The sequence below is a fragment of the Gavia stellata genome, chromosome 8 (genome assembly GCF_030936135.1).
Source record: "Gavia stellata isolate bGavSte3 chromosome 8, bGavSte3.hap2, whole genome shotgun sequence".
NCBI classification, from domain to species: Eukaryota; Metazoa; Chordata; class Aves; order Gaviiformes; family Gaviidae; genus Gavia; species Gavia stellata.
Genome location: NC_082601.1, coordinates 315,938 through 334,408, shown reverse-complemented (window position 1 = coordinate 334,408; position 18,471 = coordinate 315,938). Strand labels below are relative to the sequence as shown.

At 35.9% G+C, this 18,471-nt stretch overlaps 1 protein-coding gene across 1 annotated transcript in view; it reads right to left on the bottom strand.

Moving 5' to 3' along the window:
- The window catches only part of BAZ2B (bromodomain adjacent to zinc finger domain 2B), a 79,674-nt gene that overhangs the window by 1,480 nt on the left and 59,723 nt on the right, over positions 1-18,471 (bottom strand). Inside the window, exons 23-34 of the mRNA XM_059820332.1 lie at positions 16,581-16,824; positions 14,562-14,624; positions 13,193-13,337; positions 9,840-10,504; positions 9,005-9,278; positions 8,039-8,194; positions 7,415-7,575; positions 6,190-6,500; positions 5,663-5,798; positions 3,847-3,993; positions 972-1,231; positions 43-186 (exon numbers count right to left, since the gene is read on the bottom strand). Coding sequence (XP_059676315.1) covers positions 43-186; positions 972-1,231; positions 3,847-3,993; positions 5,663-5,798; positions 6,190-6,500; positions 7,415-7,575; positions 8,039-8,194; positions 9,005-9,278; positions 9,840-10,504; positions 13,193-13,337; positions 14,562-14,624; positions 16,581-16,824 — 2,706 coding nt within the window. The remainder of the gene's footprint in view (positions 1-42; positions 187-971; positions 1,232-3,846; positions 3,994-5,662; positions 5,799-6,189; positions 6,501-7,414; positions 7,576-8,038; positions 8,195-9,004; positions 9,279-9,839; positions 10,505-13,192; positions 13,338-14,561; positions 14,625-16,580; positions 16,825-18,471) is intronic.

The following is an 18,471-nucleotide window of genomic DNA, read 5'->3' as shown; positions in this document are numbered from 1 at the left end:
ATTTTTTAAATTAAAAGTAAAATTTACAATAGGTTTACTTACTGTCCACTACTTAGCTTGTCTCTAATGGTGGAAAAGTCCATAGGTTTTTTAATAACTTTCTTATAACCAGGAACAAGTTTCAAGTTTACAGGAAGTAGGAAAGGCCAGGCATCTTCATGAGTTTCCAATTCTGAGAGAATCATGCTGAATAAAATAAGGATTTAAATCAGTATTTTTAAGCTGTTCATATATTCACAGAGCTTTTCCACTGTTCCATAAATTCATCATGGGCTGCCAACCTATTCACTTTATAAAAGGAAAGCACTTTATTCTGTACCCCGTGCAAAGCTGAGAATAATGTCGATAAAGACAGACACCTTAACTGAATATTTAAAATAGCATTAGGTTCTCTCCAGGCAACCTATGTAAGATGAAATTCTAGTGATCAACATTCTAAAAAGAAAAACATGGCCCTGCAACTTCAATACTTTGAACCTCTACGCAAACCATTTGCAAACCAGTAAAACAGGTGCTAATACTGGCTTCCCAAAACTGCGATGAGGCTACACTACGTCACTTTTGACTGACCGGCAATACTACAAAAGAAGATGTGTTCCTATTACTGTCTCCTCCTCTGTAATGCAACACCTTTTGGACATAGTGGATAATCATCTTTGCTACACTTGAGAAAGCTTTCAGTGCCACTGCTATCAGGGCTCGCTCTTCCCATTCTTGGAAGGGCATGTAGGAGTAGGTTTCACAGACTACTTTCTAACATTAGGTATTTTCCTTTTGGGCTTCATTACCAAATACAGCAGTTACTCCCAGCAAGCACACATTAAATCCTTTATATATGCACTCAAATTATCACAACCTGTAAGGGATACATGACAAAGAATAGGCTTCTTGTTCCCCAGAACACAGATAAAAAGAATCGGGCACTACTTGTTTCAACAATACTTACCCAAGTTTAGAATTTGTCACTTTACCTGCATATAGCCAGGTCCTTGGAGTCATCTCTCTTAGGTTTCTTAATAGCAGTGAAATTTTCTTGCTTTAATTGGCTTACAGAAACATTTTCATCCATTTTTCTTTTTTTAGGGTCTGTTTTTCCTCTTTTTAAGGAGGTGCTTGTAGTTGCAGAGTCTTCATCCTCTGTATCTCCTGCTGATTTCCTGCTTCTCTTAGGTTCATTACTTTTTTTCCCTTTGATTTGAAGTTTTTTTATTTTTAGAGTTTGACCGCTTGCCTACAATAGAGAGAATTGAAATAAGCAATAACCAAGAAATTACAGAAACCTCTATTATTGACAGACAGCAATGAAGATCAGACAAGAAGCACCAAACGATTGAAATATTTAATATCAGAGATTATTCACTTTTTGCTCTTCTCTAAAGGCAAGTAAGGCTGTAGAAATTCCTGTTACTAGTGATTTAGGTTCTCAACTTGTGACAATATAAAAGCACCTGACCTTCAGATTGGTAAAACAGTACTTCCTTTACAAACCAGGCAGGCATATTTTCCAGACAAATATTTGTCTCTTCCTAAAAGACTGATATAACCACAGCTGGAATAGTATATTCATTTTCAAGCAACCATATTATTTGCAAGATATGGAAAACTGGAGAAGAGTTTTTAAAAAGTCAGGGACAGGATCGACCAATTTAAAGATTAAAAGCTAGATATGAAAAACACATATAGCCTCTCTACAAGACAACTGCGGGAGAACATAAAAGGAGTATGACAATACAAGAATACTACAAAAAATGGGAAAAGAGGAACATTATTTAATACAGAACTATTTATAGGCAGGAAGATGAAACTAAGGGGTACATTTAAGATGAAAAAAGTATGTTATTATGGGTGTTGACAGCATCATAACGTGGCACAGTATTTGAAGTCATCATTCTGAGCACTAGTATAGGAACTTCACGGAATGTCAACTCAAGCACAAGATGCCATTGAAAAGACTCACTGACAGTCAAAGAATGAAAAGATAGAAAACAATTTTCATGAAGAAGAAAGAGAGCCAGCATCAAAGTACTAAACTCTGCCTGTGTTACTAAGACTACTTTAGATAGTTTGAAGAATTTTTAAAACTGTAACATTTATATTTTACATTCTCCTAGCAAAATACTATTTGTCTAAACCTGTGTTTTTATAATATACTTTTTCAGAGTTAAGAATATGCAGATTTCACTACCTACTAGAAACCATTACTACACAATTTCTTTATTTCACGAATGTCAATTTTCTTCAGCATTTGGCACTGCTTGTAACTAGCATGGTGAAAAATGTAGTCAGTTTGTAAAAATTATATGATGAATGAATGCATGAATGCGGAAAAATGTATGTTGTGTATAGAATCCCTTTTGCTTAACACAGAACACTAGGAAGATTTGTAAATAATTGTACTCTCAACACTACTCTGTATCATGACTATGTTCTTGGTCCAAGGATAGAAAAACAGTCAAGTATGTCAGTTCACATGGCAATCGAAGAGGAATGTTGATTTTCAGCCATTTGGTTAAAAACACAATGTAAGGCAATGAGAACAGATCAGCTGTCATCACCTAAAGCCTGACTTGGAGACATTCTGAATATTAATTCTAAGTAGGTGGGAATGCCAGATGTTGATGTTTTTCTGGTTTTACACAAGAAAAAATATTAAAGTTGAGTTGAATTAGGATGGCATAGTTTATACCTAGTCTTCAACATAACTGTTTCAATGTTTTGCACAATTTTGAATCGATATTCAACATGTTTCAAAGTTCTACTGGAATTTCACTTTACATTTCTGGCACCTTTAGATCTCCAGTTTTCAGCCAAATTTGGGTCAGAAAAAGAAAAAACTGAGGAATAAAACGTTTTTCCATTATACTAAAACCAGTAGTGATTTGAGGGCAGGGGAAAGATGTCAAGAGAACTGATGGGATAAATTATAGCATGATAAGGTTAATTTCTATCTTTATAACAAGGTAAGTTGTAATATAACCACAGATAATGACAGAAGTTACAGCATGAGTTAAGCCCTTATAAACTACTACAATATCAATTCTCAACAGCAACCCGTTTTTATTACTTCTGTTGCAGATAACGGTTTAAAAAACAATTTGTCTTACTACGTTGTGAAAGATGCATGGAAAAAAAGATCACATTGACAATACCCAGAGAAAATACAAAATTGAGTATTTACTGTAAAGCTACTTCTTCAGTTACAGTATTCATAGATAATGGTAGAAAAAACAACTAACAAGTTTAGCAAAAAATGCATTTAATTCTAGGACTACCTAGGGATGGGAAAATTGTGGACTTTTAAATAATACTAACTGCTGATTCAGTCATTTGACTTGAACTAACCTAAAGTTCTATTTAGACTATTTTTTGTGGGAGGGGAAAAAAAAACCCCAAACCTCACACAGGAAACATACATAGCCTCTCTCTCAAATGTACTGTGTATCAAAAAAGTAAAACTGAAGTATGCTGTACAAAAGTGACAAAAATATTTACTAAGTATTTTCTCCAACTTTTCAACCTAAGACATTGGTCTGTCAACAATGAAGCTCAAAAGACAAATACTGAAAAAATTCTAAAAAAGAAATTTAAAAAAATATGGTATTGAATCAGCAAGAAAATTCTGTACCTACTTATATTAAAAAAATACAGTATAAAACAAATAAAACTGTAGCCTTTACTGCCACTAAAATCCAAGTTAAATAAAACTATTAATCTCATTATTTAATGGCAGCCCAACATAAACGACACAGACCATTATTTTAATTGAAAAAAGCACTGGTAGACCTGTAACTCTACCATCTATGAAAAGGTCACTCTAAGTCACTTCACCTTTATGGTTAGTATTACCTTTGCTATGCAGGCAGGACAAAACCAGTCACCATCTGGTATGGTAGTGATCTTGGGTCTGTGGCAGTAGGTATGACAGCCTTTATCACAACCATCACAAAGGAGCAGCAGTTCCTCGTTATCTCCCTTACGACAAATTTGGCAGTACTGTAATACATGAAAAATGGCTTTAATTCAGTTTTTAGAATTTGAAACACAGAAACAGTACCTAAATTATCCTTCCCCTCCAAACACAGAAATCCACTCTCGAAATTATTTTCCTTTCATTTCAACCACAATCAGAGTCTACTAATGATCACATTTGTAAAAGAATATATATAGTATGTGAGGAACTAATCTGAAGGCTACATTTGGGAACACATTTGAAAAGCAATTCATTGTAAGATAGGTGCCCTACAGCACACAAAACTACAAATACTTTTTATATTTCACTAATGTCCATGAGAAGTAAAGGTATCTTACACCCATCAAAATCACTTGGCTCACAAATACTATCTCAGGAATCTTCTCTTCATTTATGCCCATACTGCATATGTACGTTGCTATTTCATATTTTGTATTTTATGACAGTATTTTCAAATAATATTCAGTAAGGATCTTATCCAAAGGCCACCATGAACAAATTCAGTAACGCAAAAAGAAATGATCCTAGCAATGATCCTAAAATTCACACTAACTTAAAAATATCAAATGTATTGTCAATTTTCTTACACACACTATATGATTTTGATACTCTTCTATATCTGGACTTCTTTTTCAGGACCTTAAACATCTCCATGTTTTCACGAAATACTTATGTTTACTGTGTAATTAAATGCACAGAACATTTCAATCAAATTGAGAATGATACTATACATTTTTTCTGTGTAATAAATTACTACACTTTGAAAGATTCAAATGCCTTTTCAGGTGCTTCAACTAAATTCATAAACTTTTTGCTCTAAAGATACAGCTTTAAACTTATAGCTGTATAAACTCCAAGGTACAGCCTTACACTATAGTTTTTATTTAAATCATCCTTTAATTGTCCAGATGTAATTAGAATCCGTATAGGACTGGCAGAAATTAAAAACTTAGGGAATAGACCACTAGTGGAAGAATCACTTTTGCCACCCACTACATAGCACTGGCCATACTTAATCACATCATAATCACTATTGCTGTAGTAATAGTTTTGTTTTCAGAAATTTCAGGTTCAAAGGTCCATGCAAATTTTGACACATGGATTTTGCATGCCTTCTTTGTATATGCAGTTAACGCAGATCTACTTGTTAAGTGTACAAGGAGACAGGTATTTCAGCTTATTTGCTCACATACTTCCCAATTTGTATGTTCAGTTTTGAGATGTGTGCATGCAAAGAAGCCATACATTTGGAGCATCTCAACTTTCTGAAAAATGAAGTCCTTAATTGGGATATGTGATGCTGACCCTCCATAAAACTTATGTAACGGATGAGATCAGAACTATTACATCAGATAGAGTATCTTCCATCAGATGGAGCCAGAAATTACTCTTTTTTACCTAAATGTTAACAACAAAGAGTAATTACCATCTTAAATAAAGTAACCAGTTACGTCGGGCTTTTTATTTTAGAAAGTTCAGGATGCTGAATTTGCCAAGAAAGGGACAATCTTTTCCATTAGGCTTACATTCATCTATGCACAAAGTACAGTTCAACTGTATTAAGTTTTACAGGCAGTAGTAAGAAATGCATTATTAACCATGCTATCTTAAAATGCCTGAAGTGGGAAAATAGGTTATAGCAAAAATAGTTTAGTTACAGTATTTATTTATTTTTAAATTAAAAACACTTACAACTTTCATAATAGATTTTTCCCATGCTATTGATTTCTGTAACTGCTGAATGCACAGAGCTACCTGTGCAGCACTGCGCGCTTCTGACAATGCCCTTCTCCATACCCTTAGCCCTGGAGCAATATCCTCTTCAGTTCTGCATTGAAATACAGAGAAATTAAGTAGGTCACATCCATGTTTGCTTGCTTATGTTTAAACGTGGAACAATCATTATCACATTGAAAGCCAAGCAATGACAAAACGTACACAGCCAGTAAGTATAAGGTTTAAGCAACTAAATTTCATGTAGTGCACAGACTGGGGCTACGTGCCTCAAAGCTTAGTCACAACCAGTTAAATGTAAGATAACTTTGCAAGATTATCAACAAACGTAACAAAAAAATATCTTTACAAAGCACCATGCAGAATAACATGATCCATATGGATCACAGACATACAAGAAAGTACATAGATAACAGGCAATAAGAAAATAGGCTCCAATTAGCAAAGAAGCACAATAATTTTTCAAGTTAATCTCAATAACCTACCCGTCACCATCACCACTAATGGATGGTGCAGGAGCAGGGACAGTAACTGTGCCCACATTATCCAGTTTGATCTGAATGGTGGTACTTAAGGGGCTCTTCAGATACCTTCGCTCTATGTTCCGCTCCAAGTCAGCAAGCCTGGTTACAGCTATATCTAGAGGGTTGTCACTCTTCCGCTCTAGAGAGCTGGTATTGCCTTCTCCGCCTCCAGCACAATCTCCATCGTGCTTCTTGTGCAATCTAGTAATTGACTTATGTTCACGATATACCAAGTCGTCTCTCTCTGATGCAGGTTCAGGACACAGCCAACCCTATGTTAATAGAAAGGTTTGTGCATTTATTCGTTGCAGATAACTTAGTGTGTAAACAGAGGAACTGCTTTATGGAATCAAACTAAGTAACTGAAGCGCTGTTTCCAGTAGATCTTGGTTACTTGTAATCCATCTGTAGAGACAGTTTCCAAAATATCCAGAGAACTAAAATAATTAATCAAAAAATACAAGCATTACCAGACTTTCTGAAGGCACCTTTCTGCAACAGTCTGCATTCTTATCTCCTTTTGAAGTACCCTGTTCTATTGGCCAAAACATCAGAATAGGTCTATCTGTCCAACAGGCTCAGGAGACAGTATCAATTGGTCACACAGAAATAACATCCACCCTAGAACAAACTAGATCCCAAATACTACATCTGTACTACAACCAAACACATGCAATTTGATATCCTTGCACCCAGCCTGGAAAAATTCCAAATTGTAATGACAGGCAGTGAATTCTTAACTCTTTCACACTCACAACCATCACATGTTCTCCACGATTCTAGAATAGTCAAGCAAAGTATTATGATGTACTTGTAGGCTTTTCTGAAAGCGTTAACAGCAACAATCACCCAAACCAGGCAGAACTGTGGCAAACCCCACTGTAATTAAGCAGTCTATGTGCAATAAAATCTTGGCATTTATAGAAGGTTAACAAAATGTGCAGGGAACTGCACACTGTACAAGAACACTCTCCAGGAAATGCCATTTGGAGCATCTTCAGCTGAGGATTTAACTGCAATAAAATGTTTCAAACACAAATACCCATGACACAGCTGCACTGGATTATGTGCAGACAATTAGAGATGGAATAAGAAGGCACTTACCAACAGCAAAAGGACTGCTACTATCTACTTTAAATTCTTACCACTTATTTTAAAGAGACATTTTACCAAAAGTTGTTTTTACCTTAACTTGTAAACTAGCTGATGCAACTCTCCTCTCTAGATCTTCCACCTGCTGAAGAATAGCAAGATCCACCTCCATTGCTTGTTCTTCTACTGACCAGTTTTCCACAACATCTCGAGTTACCTGGTTATCTTCATTTTCATTGATATCAATAATTGCAACTGTATTTGAGAATCACATTTTATTATTTTAATTAGTATTATAATTTCTCTGAGTAAATTCAAGCTGATTTACCTGTCACTCCAGTCAAATGTTGAAGAACTGTTGTAAAAGTGTACTACCCTTAAGACACCCAATATGGACAACAAATTCTGAAGGTTTTCAAACTTGCAATTTAAAGGCAAGAAGGGGAAGGAAAGGCTGAGCTAGAGTGTTACAGAGATGGAAAGAGCTTAAAAAGGTTAGCAGTACTTATGCCACTAGACCAATTTATATTAAAGAGGATTTCTCCAATCCTGTAACTTCCCAGAACAAGGCTGGTGAAAAGGCAACTACAGACAGTGAGACCTTTACCTTTTTTCTCCAGCCGCTAGTCTAACTCTGTATCTAAACACATCTCAAAGAGCACTATGCCAGTCGTCTTATGCCCCAAAACCATGTGTAACATAAGTATCAATTACATACCATCCTTATTTTTGATGCAGGCCAGAGTGGTATAATCCATGTGCTTCTGTATTTGCTTTTGTAAGGCCTTTTCTCTTATTCCCCTGAGATGCAGCACTTTAAGCAAAGATTTTAGGTCCTCAGGATCAGTAATCCTCCACCACCCATAATGCATTTCTAAATCAAGACAAGCATATAAACACTTTGCAGGCATTTTTTACGTCATCACACACAATCAGATTAGAGAAATCATCTAGCCAAATGTGCTGGTTTTGGCTGGGATAGGGTTAACTTTCTTCATAGCAGCTAGTATGGGGCTGTGTTTTGGATTGTATGGGGCTGTGTTTTGGATTTGGGCTGGAAACAATGTTGATAAAGCAGGGATGTTTTAGTTACTGCTGAGCAGGGCTCACACAGCACCAAGGTCTTTTCTGCTCTTCACAGCACCCCACCAGTGAGTGGGCTGGGGTTGCACGGGAAGTTGGGAGGGGACACAGCCGGGACAGCTGACCCCAACTGACCAAAGGGATATTCCAGACCATATGACATCATGCTCAGCATATAAAGCTGGGGGAGGAAGAAGGAAGGGGGGGACATTCGGAGTAATGTCGTTTGTCTTCCCGAGCAACCGCTACGCGTGATAGAGCCCTGCTTCCCTGCAGATAGCTGAACACCTGCCTGCGGACGGGAAGTGGTGAATGAATTCCTTCTTTTGCTTTGCTTCTCCGCGCGGTGTTTTTTGCTCTACTTATTAAACTGTTTTTATCTCAGCCCACGAGTTTTCTCACTTTTACTCTTCTGATTCTCTCCCCCACCCCACCTGGGGGGAGTGAGTGAGCGGCTGTGTGGTGCTTAGTTGCCAGCTGGGCTTAAACCACGACACCAAATTCAACAGGCAAATTATAAAAAAAATAAATTGTAGCATCGTAGTGGCGCTGTAGAAATTATCCTTCACATAGTTCCACCTTATTGTTGTATTATACTTACCTTCTGGTATAGGCTTTGGGTTAGGATAATCTACTGGCTTGGCTACTTCAACTGCTGTAGAAGGGGCAGAAGCTATTTTTTCAGTCTGTAATGCTGGTGATTCACTTTTACTTGCTGGAACACTAGATGCCAAGAATGAGTTACCATTCACTTCCGATAATCCCAACCCTGATCCAAGAGCAGGTAAAGGAGATGAAAATGGAACGTTTGAAGTAAGAACTCCTGTAGGCCATCCACAAAACTGAAGTCCCATTATAGGTAGTCCAGTCTTCATCTGCTAAACAGAACATATTGTTAACAGGATCACAACTACCATTATTAATTACTACCAAGAGACCTGAATTATAATTAGGATGCTATTTGTCAAACAATAATCAAAACATAAAGGAGGCCTTTACTCAGTACTTCGATTAGTTTAAGAAAAACTAACCTATAATACTCCTTATTAGGGCCCTGTAAATGCTTAAAAAATAATAGCTTTTAAAGAGAGGGTGTGGTGTGTCACATTTCTGAAAACTAGTTTTTATTTATTTGCTTTTCATTTAATACCAGTGGCTAACCTCCTAAAAGCCACATTAAATTACTGAAATACATGTACAAAATACCATACATTGGCTTACCTAATGTTACCTATCTTCATGTTTTTTATCAAAAAACTTACAGTATTATAAAACATCTGTAACATGGAATTAGTTATTAACATTTAACAACAGAAAAAAAAAATAAAGTTATGAAGATATAATGATCGCAATTCCATGAAACAATTTGTCTAAACAGAAATTCTGCCCAAACATGCACAGCAAATTCAGACTATTCCAAAATCCATTTTTTTTACCTGCAGTGGTGACAATGCAAAAGGACTTAATCCCATCGGACTCTGTGCAGAGGTTGAGCCCAGAAGAGGTGATGGAACAGGTGAAGGTGACTTTGACGGTGGATGTGATTGAGGAGTAAGTGAAGTTGTAGTAGGTGGTGTATCTATATGGGTAACTGACATGTCATCACAGGGTATTCTCGGTAAAAGGCTGAACCACTGTCTGCTCTTTTCAGTCAGAGTCTTTAACAACTGATCATTTGGAATTAATGGAGAACTGTAAAACTTTCCTGTCCCACTTGCATTAGGACTGAAAAGATTATTAGAATCAGACTTCTCGATGGTGCTTTGTGATACAGTAGGCTGAGGACCGCAGAGAGAGTTTTTTGAGTTACTTGGATAAGATAACGTGCAGCCATTTGCTGCACTGCCATTAGGTTTTGGGGACATAATGTCAGATTCAGGTGGCATTTTTGCTACCTCTAACAGTTTGCTTAGTTTTGAAAATGACCCAGGCTTTTGTAAAAACAAATTAGTGCTGTCCTTTTCCTTCAGATCTTCCTTTTGCTCACAGTGAGTTGTATTTAAACAGTGTAATTTTTCTTCTGTCTCAAATTCTTCTTCTTTGATATGCATGCTTTCCACCTTTTTTAACTTCTCTTTTTCTTTTGCAATTTCTTCTAGGCCTAAAAATGTACAAAAAACACAGATAAAATATAACAGACCAACTAATTTAGACCATTTTTATCATCATAGTTCAATAAAAAATTACTTCATTTTTGGTTCAACAAATGCTAGATCACAGTATCTTTTTTATTTTTTTTTTTTTTAAATGAAATAATTTCTCACTTTAAAGAACACTTTGCAGAAGGAAACAAGCTTCAAGGCACACACAGATTTAAACCCTGCTAAACACCTGAAGGAAAAATTACCTCAAGATAGTTAACATAGCTATAGTATTCTCCCTTAAGATAGATGCGTATATGTCTGAAGCAGTTTGCCAATGCAAAGTCTTTGAAAGGGACACGTTTTTGGCAGCTTTCTTTTTGCAAGACTCTCCATACTTTATTGAAAAACTCCTCTGTTTGTATCAAGAGGGTACGTTGTTTATAGCCTTCAAGCTTATTTTTGCAAAAGACCATTTCATTAAACTCACAGGATGACTGAAAGGAGGACCAAAATTCCTGTGGTAAAATAAAATATTCCCCAAATACTGAAACACAACATTAAATACTTTACCTCTTTCAATGAAAATCATTAACAACTTTGCCCGTGAAACAATGTCATGACGACTGGGACTCTACACACAGCTAAGCAGAGAGATGCTATCAGACAGTGTAACATCTAAGCAATTTAAAGTACAACAAGCAGAAGTTGATTGCAAAAGCCACCTTCTTCAAACACGTGAGGTGTGAAAGATCTATCTTTCACAAAAAGGAAAAACATTTTTCTGTCTTCTTTGCTCTCCTAGTCTTTCTTAACAATTTCTCTTCTACTCTTACACTGACATGTCAACTTAGACTAAAAGTCTTAAAAAGTGTAAAATGGGATGGAAAAATGTCAGGGAAAGGGGCAGGAGGTAGAAAAATCCCACATTCCAACTTCTTAAATTATTTTCATCAGATACCGCAATCACAAATAAACAAAGGTCCTGCTTAGGGGTTATGGCCAGAACATCCACAGAAGTTTACTTGCTCGTTATAGAAAATCATAATTCCAACAAAAGTTAATTCATTAAAGAATATCCCCTCCCATTAAAACTTCAAAATGTGTCCACAGTTATGGTGCATGTCAAGATATAAACAATTTGAGTATCAGCGTAAGAACCAAAATGACTACACAAGGAGGGAAGGAGAAGTATTTTTTAAATGGACAGATCATTCAACAGTTTATGTCTTATATTTCCAATGTTTAGGTAAAGCAATTAGGAGTGGATAAACTGTAGAATTTACTGAAACAGGGCAAACTAAAAGCGGAGGGGAAGAGGGAGTAGTTGAAAATTTAAGAACATGTCCATTTTGCTATTCAGGGAGATTAAACTTTCATTAAGACAATATATTAAAAAATACAGGTTTGCCCTACAGTTCTTGGCTAGAACTTTTGTGTGTATTAATTGTTTGTTTGTTTTCACTATCTTAAGACAAGTAGGTGCATTTCAATGATTTTCTTTGTGTACAATTTCCAAAGCATTTGGGGATTCATTTGGTTAAAATAAATAAAATATAGTGAACAAAAGGAGTGCAAGCAGTATAGTATACGACAGTTTACCTTCTGTATCCAACTACTCATGTGCAAAACAGTTGCTAACACACAGCATAAAATAATGAAGAACAGGCCAGACAGAAAAATTATTTTTTTATGCCACACATTTTTGAAAGATAACGTGAAAAAAAAGATTAGATTTAGGAAAAGTTCTATGGCTTCTTTTTGGGGCCAAAACAGGGCTCAGATTTCATACCATGCTGTAACGTTACAGCCATTTTAATTAAATAGCTCTCTAGATTGATGCAATTCTCATGAGATCATGCAATTCTGATGTGTATGAGAGACTCTTTTTGTTATTTTGGAGGGGGAAATTGTGACACTAATGGGGTTTTGCTTCATCTATATCAGAATTAGAAAGGATTTTTTCTGTGACCAAAATGAAGGCTTATGTTTAGAAATTCTAATATCCACAAAAAGGTCAGATTAATACGTATTTTCTGCATCTATCCAATTTAAAGTGTGTGAAAAATTCAATCACAGTTAGTATACAACTGTCACAACCACAAAATTACATTTTAATTTTAGCAAAAACAACCCTTCAGCATTTGCTGGATTAGAAGAAAGATCAGTTGGTAAAATACAGAGGCTAGATCATATTGTTGATTAGAAAACACAGTACTTCACTGTGTGAAAGTAATTTTCGGATTTTTTTGCAGACATATATCAAATCTTCAAGCACAGAATAGTCTGTGTATTTGCATAAAATGTAACAACTGAAGATGAAAAGACATTTTTTTTGCATTCTATGGTCATCCTAGTTTTCATATGCAGAGTTCACTGCCGTAGGGAAATGTGAAATAATTCAGAAAGAGCCAAAAATATCCCATGTAGATAAATATGAAAAAGCGTAACATACAGAACTATAACAACTGAAAACTTCTAAAATATTAATCCTCATTTTGAAAGGTATTAACTGATATTTCATAATCAGAAAGAGAGCATCAGAGAGCACCATATGAACAGAGAGATCTACTAACAGTAGTGTGTTTAGCCTCTGGTTGAATGTGAAGCCTAAAGACCTGGCTGCACAAAAATATAGCCTACAGAGACAGGCAGTATGCCTTGGCATAGTATGCCTTGGCATGATAGCATTCCTTTATGTTTCTTACCTTCACCACTTTCCATGCCTTCTACAAAAATACCACCACACTGGGGCAGAATCCAGTATCGGCGCCTGTAGCGATCCTGACCAAACATCATTGAACGCAAACAGTGCGAAGCTTCAAACAACTTCTTTCTGTACTGGCTTTGTTGCTGTTTTAAAAAAAGGGAAAGCATTATAATTCAATAGGGGGGAAAAATTCATTATAACAGAAAACATCTCCTGACTGCCAGACTGAACGGAAGTTCAAGGGTCACATGAGGAGGCTCTCTTAGATATTCTCTGTGTGTGTTATGTGATATTCTGCTCACAATTGCTGCCTTGATATCTTTACTTACACAGCGCCCTTTAAAAAAAAAAAAAAATCAATTCAATCACTTCCTGGTTCAGCTTAAGTTTATCAGACTTCCTTAAAAAATACATTTTGCAGTGGTAGGTCCTGTCTTTTTAACACTGACTCTCCGAGAACAATAGGATCAAAGATTTCATTGCACAGGACAGCTAAAATCCTATCAATTATACAGTAACAGCAAATGGTAAACAGAGCACTGAAGATAGCTGATCCTGCAGCTCCTGATGGGAAACTAATGAAATATTTTAACTTGCTCATAAAAGAATGAGAACAATAATGTCTGAAAATAAATTCTGTATTCAAACACAAACAGTTCTCTGAGGGGGGCCAACAAGAATTTCAGTTGGTTTATTCAATTCTTGCTCTGCTAAATTGACGCTGCTGGAAGTCAGGTGTAATTCTGGACTGACAATTTATTGCAATTTGGAACATGAGAGAAACCAAGACACAAAATCTTAAATGATGAATTTTCTAATACGAATAATAAAAACACGGTCCATGAGTACCCGTATCTACAGCATTCTATCTTTCTCATTTATGTTTCTCTTCCTATTCCATTGTTTTTTCTTTCAAAATCTGAAGTAAAGACAGCTCTCTGTAATGGCTTGGAACACAGTCACAGAAATCAGCCAGCTGTAGGAGGGAATGAGAACTGCCATCATTTGTATAATGGAGAAGTCATTGCTTCTTGTACACAAAATTCATCATCACTTTTTAAGATCAACAAACAGAAGTATATGAATTAGGTCTGGCTGAAAATTACAGTACTTTTCATTCTGAGATATGCGAATATACTATCAACAGCTTTCCAACTGTCTTTTGAGTCATATCCACTTAGTGCCGCTAGACTAAACTCACAATTCAGGTGTCATGAACGTTAGCATCATTTGTATTTTCATGAAACAAAAGCTAATCTTTATTTCAATTCATATTAAGTTGGAGCACTGAAAATGATGGTTAACATTCTAACTCATGACATCCAGTGATCAAATTCGTCATATAACAAAGACAAATGACGTCTCACCTTTGTCAGTTTTTCAATCTGCTTCTCTAGTTCTTCAACACTTGCTGTCTGGTCCCCATCATCCTATAATCACCAAATACACTGTCATGCCAAATTTATTTCAGGATAAAAATCATACTACCATGTCTTACTAATATTACAGTAAAAAGACATAACAGAAAATGGGAGGCAAATTCTAAGCGTAAAAAAGTTCAAATTTTATCCTTGTTCAATATATTTGACTAAAAAGAATGTAACTGGAAAAAGATGTATCTTGAATCCTTCCAAACCATCCCAGATGCATATGAAGGAGAAAACTCGTGGCCAAATATTTGCTGAAAATGTTCTTTTACTGGAAGAAATAATTTGTGCATGAACACTTAAGACTATAGAATTTAACCTTAGTTTCTATGAAGCTTTTTGGATATTCAAATTCATTTCTAAGCGTTCTTCATGCATGAAATAACGGAATCTGTCAAAATCTTCTCAATCAGTCTTTGGTGAGCGCACACTTGTATTTTATTTCAATGTCTACAAGAAATTGTAGAGCCACTTTAAATTACAAGTCTGCTATAAAAGTTCCAGTATTAATCTTGCTGATTTTTGAAAAGGAATGCACCCATGATTAAGCCTATGGTTCCCTTCTTCTTGACACAGTTTAAAAATGAGAGTAATTTCCATGAAGAGAGTTTTAATTTAGTTCAAGAAAGTCTTTGGGGATAACAGTAAGTTTCCAAAAGAATACAACCAAAATCCTAGGAGCTCCCAATCACCTGCACTGGTCTTGTATTTCTTGGCTCTGTGAAACTGTACCAGAGCGAAGCCTTCTGAAGTATCGCATATAGCGTGAATGCAATGAAACTCCCGTTACACCAGAAAATTAATCTCTCTACAGGAGTTACAGGACTTTTGTCTATGAAATGCCCACTGCACCAAAATAGGAGATTGTACTAAAGGGAAAAAGATTGTCGAACAGCTGTGAGATTAGATACCTAAATATTACTTATTTTTAATTCTGAAGTATTAATTTCTAAGAACTTTGTACTATGCCTCTAAGGTATTCTCTTAAATTAATACACATTATAGTACTTGAAATAAATCTAGAATAATAGCACAAAGGGCTGTTCCTACCCTAGAAACCAGTTGGGTTTCTAATGAAGAGTGTTTGCAAAGATTTGAGTTCACATACCGTGTAGCATACATGCACTGTTCAAGCAGCCATATCCATGGCACCCACAAAACCTTACTTTGAACTTCAATAATCTTGTATAAATAGATCATTTTCTGGTAAACAGTGCAACACCCAGGGCGCTACAATGCGGTATTCAGTATTGCTTGTCTCTCTTATCAGGCTTCGTCCAGTAGAGAATTCTAGAGTTCTACAGTGAATCTTACAGGCCTGTGGCACTTCTATTAAAAAAATCTTTTGACTATGGTAGATACAATTCAGGTCAACAAGCTAAAAATGTTTCAGTGATCCTTCCTGTGTCTTATCTGATACTGACTAGTAAAAATTATCATCTTGGGATCAAACACAGTCAGGCAGTGACTACCCTAGAAAAGTTATGAAAAAAATACACAGGAAGGTCACAGGCAAGCTTTACAATAGTTCATGTTAAATATAACTTTACACTTCTTTATTATTTTGTTAACTAATAAATGACCTTTATTCTCCTCTAAGAGAAAACTACAGTTACGCTCATTTGCTAACAAAGCTAGTTCTCTGGATCTGGTACAATCTTCCAGAATTTCAAAGAAATTAAGACTAAATCAAAACAAGTAAGCAGGGGGAAAAAAATCCCCAAACAAAACAAACGAACAAAAAACCCTACCAACCCATACTAGAACAGTTATCAGAAAAAGAAAAAAATACTCTGGGAAATAAAACTTATTCCAAAAATTTAAAAATATTGGAGGTAAGTTATTGTTCCTTCCTTTTTATTCTGAGATTTTAGGGAGGGAGTGCCATATTGCAGAGAAACAGAAGGAAATCAAGTTTTAAATTGTTAATTAAGTTTCACTATACTTAAAATCCCCCACCTCATCCTCACAGACTTCTGCCTTCTTTCCTTTTTTATCTTCTTTGTCCTCTTCATCCTCATCATCCTCATCTGCCTGATCATCACTGTCATCATCGTCATCATCGTCGTCATCACTGTCCCCCCCCTTTCGTCTGCGTTTGCGGCCTGGTGTTGGCGTTTCCAAAGAGTGCTGTTCCTCTCCTACGTCACCACCTCCTGTAGCATCTCTTTTGCCAGTTTTCTTGGCATGAATGATTCTAAGCCTTGAAAAGACATGACAAGGGGTGAAGTTATGGAGTGTGTCTGTAGCGTAAACATACCTTTCTTCCTACGTGACTGAAAGTAAATCATACATTTTGGATTCAAATCAGCTCTTCTGTTCTAATATGACGTTGTATTTTCTCAATATTTATTGCCATTACTCAACAAGAAAAATTCAGGTTATAAAACCCGTTAAGCCTCTTACTCAGTTCTGAATAGAATTTCTGTTTCTCCCAGGTGAATTTTATTGCATAACTGTTTAGAAGAAATGAGACACAAGAGAGATTTTGAAAAGTCAGGAAAGACAATTAGAAAAAAAGAACCATTTCAACTTCTTTACCTTTTGTTTCATGCATTTAAGAATATGATCATAAAATACCTGTGGCGAGGAGGAGGGCAAAACTCTTCAGTTGGAAGTATGAAATTATTTACATTTGTATGGCAACAGCAAGGTTGATTTAAAGTTGTTGGGATTTTTTCATTTCAGATTTTTATGCGTTTTAGTTTATTATTCATTATTTGACTTTAGTCCTTTGACTGATCTTTTGGTTTTCTGAGAAATCTTAGCTACCTAAACTCCTAGGAGACTACTCAATCAAACTCTCATTTTTCCTTTTATGAAAGAAAAGGGAAACTTACATACCAGTAATTATGGTTGTAGTAGACCTTCTTCTTCTATAAAAACCCTATAAGACAAGATTCCACACAGCAAAAATTACAGTTCCACCTATCAGGGAGCTAGCAGGCAAACATGCTGAATCACAGGAGGTATAAATAGCCAGGCCTAACCAGTCACTTCTAATGCAGACCAAAAATGCAACTGACTTAGAAGAGATTCATAAACGTGTAGGAAAGACAAAGATTTCTGTAAGAGATGACTGGAAGAAGGCAGGATGGGAAAAGTAGAACGGTAACGACAAACACAATTACCAGTATGTAATTTTTCCTTGTCATACTTCTCTCTCTTCCCATCCTACAAAACAATATTCCATACAGCAAGTGGCTACAAGTATGATGAGTGTTGTAGAAGTACTGGCTTCTGGGCATACTGACAAATGTATCAGCCTTCTAAAGTGCTGATAAACAAAACCAGTACTCAACAGCACAGATTTAAGTGAAGCTGTCACTGCTCAACTGGTAGCAGCACTTTTTAAAAAGACCGTTAGCAAGAAATCATCAAGGGGATTTTTGTTTGCTTGAAAACAGTTGGGCTTTGGGTTTTTTGTGTGTGCATGGGTTTTTCTGTTTGTTTTGTTGTGGGTTTTTTTAATGCAGTGGTTAATCCACTGGAGAATTTACAAAGTTTTACACTTTTATTTTTCCAACACAAATGGATTTTTAGCTGTTTTAGCGATTTAAAATGCTTTTTGATTAAAAAAATTTCTCAAGGCTCCCAGTCAATTTGGAAGCAAGTAACATTTTCAGGTCTGGTGCAAGAAGCCTTAGTCTCACTGAGTATTAATACTACTCAGGCGTCCACTGAGTTAAGTTTTTGAGAAAATAAATCTTCTTTTTACAAGGATAACTTCAAACCATCAAATCCTCTTCATCTGGACTGGAAATTCCTGCCTATACACAGGAATTAACTATCAAACAAAGCCACTGGCCAATGACTGGATTGATTGCTGCGTGACTGGACAATTTTAGAG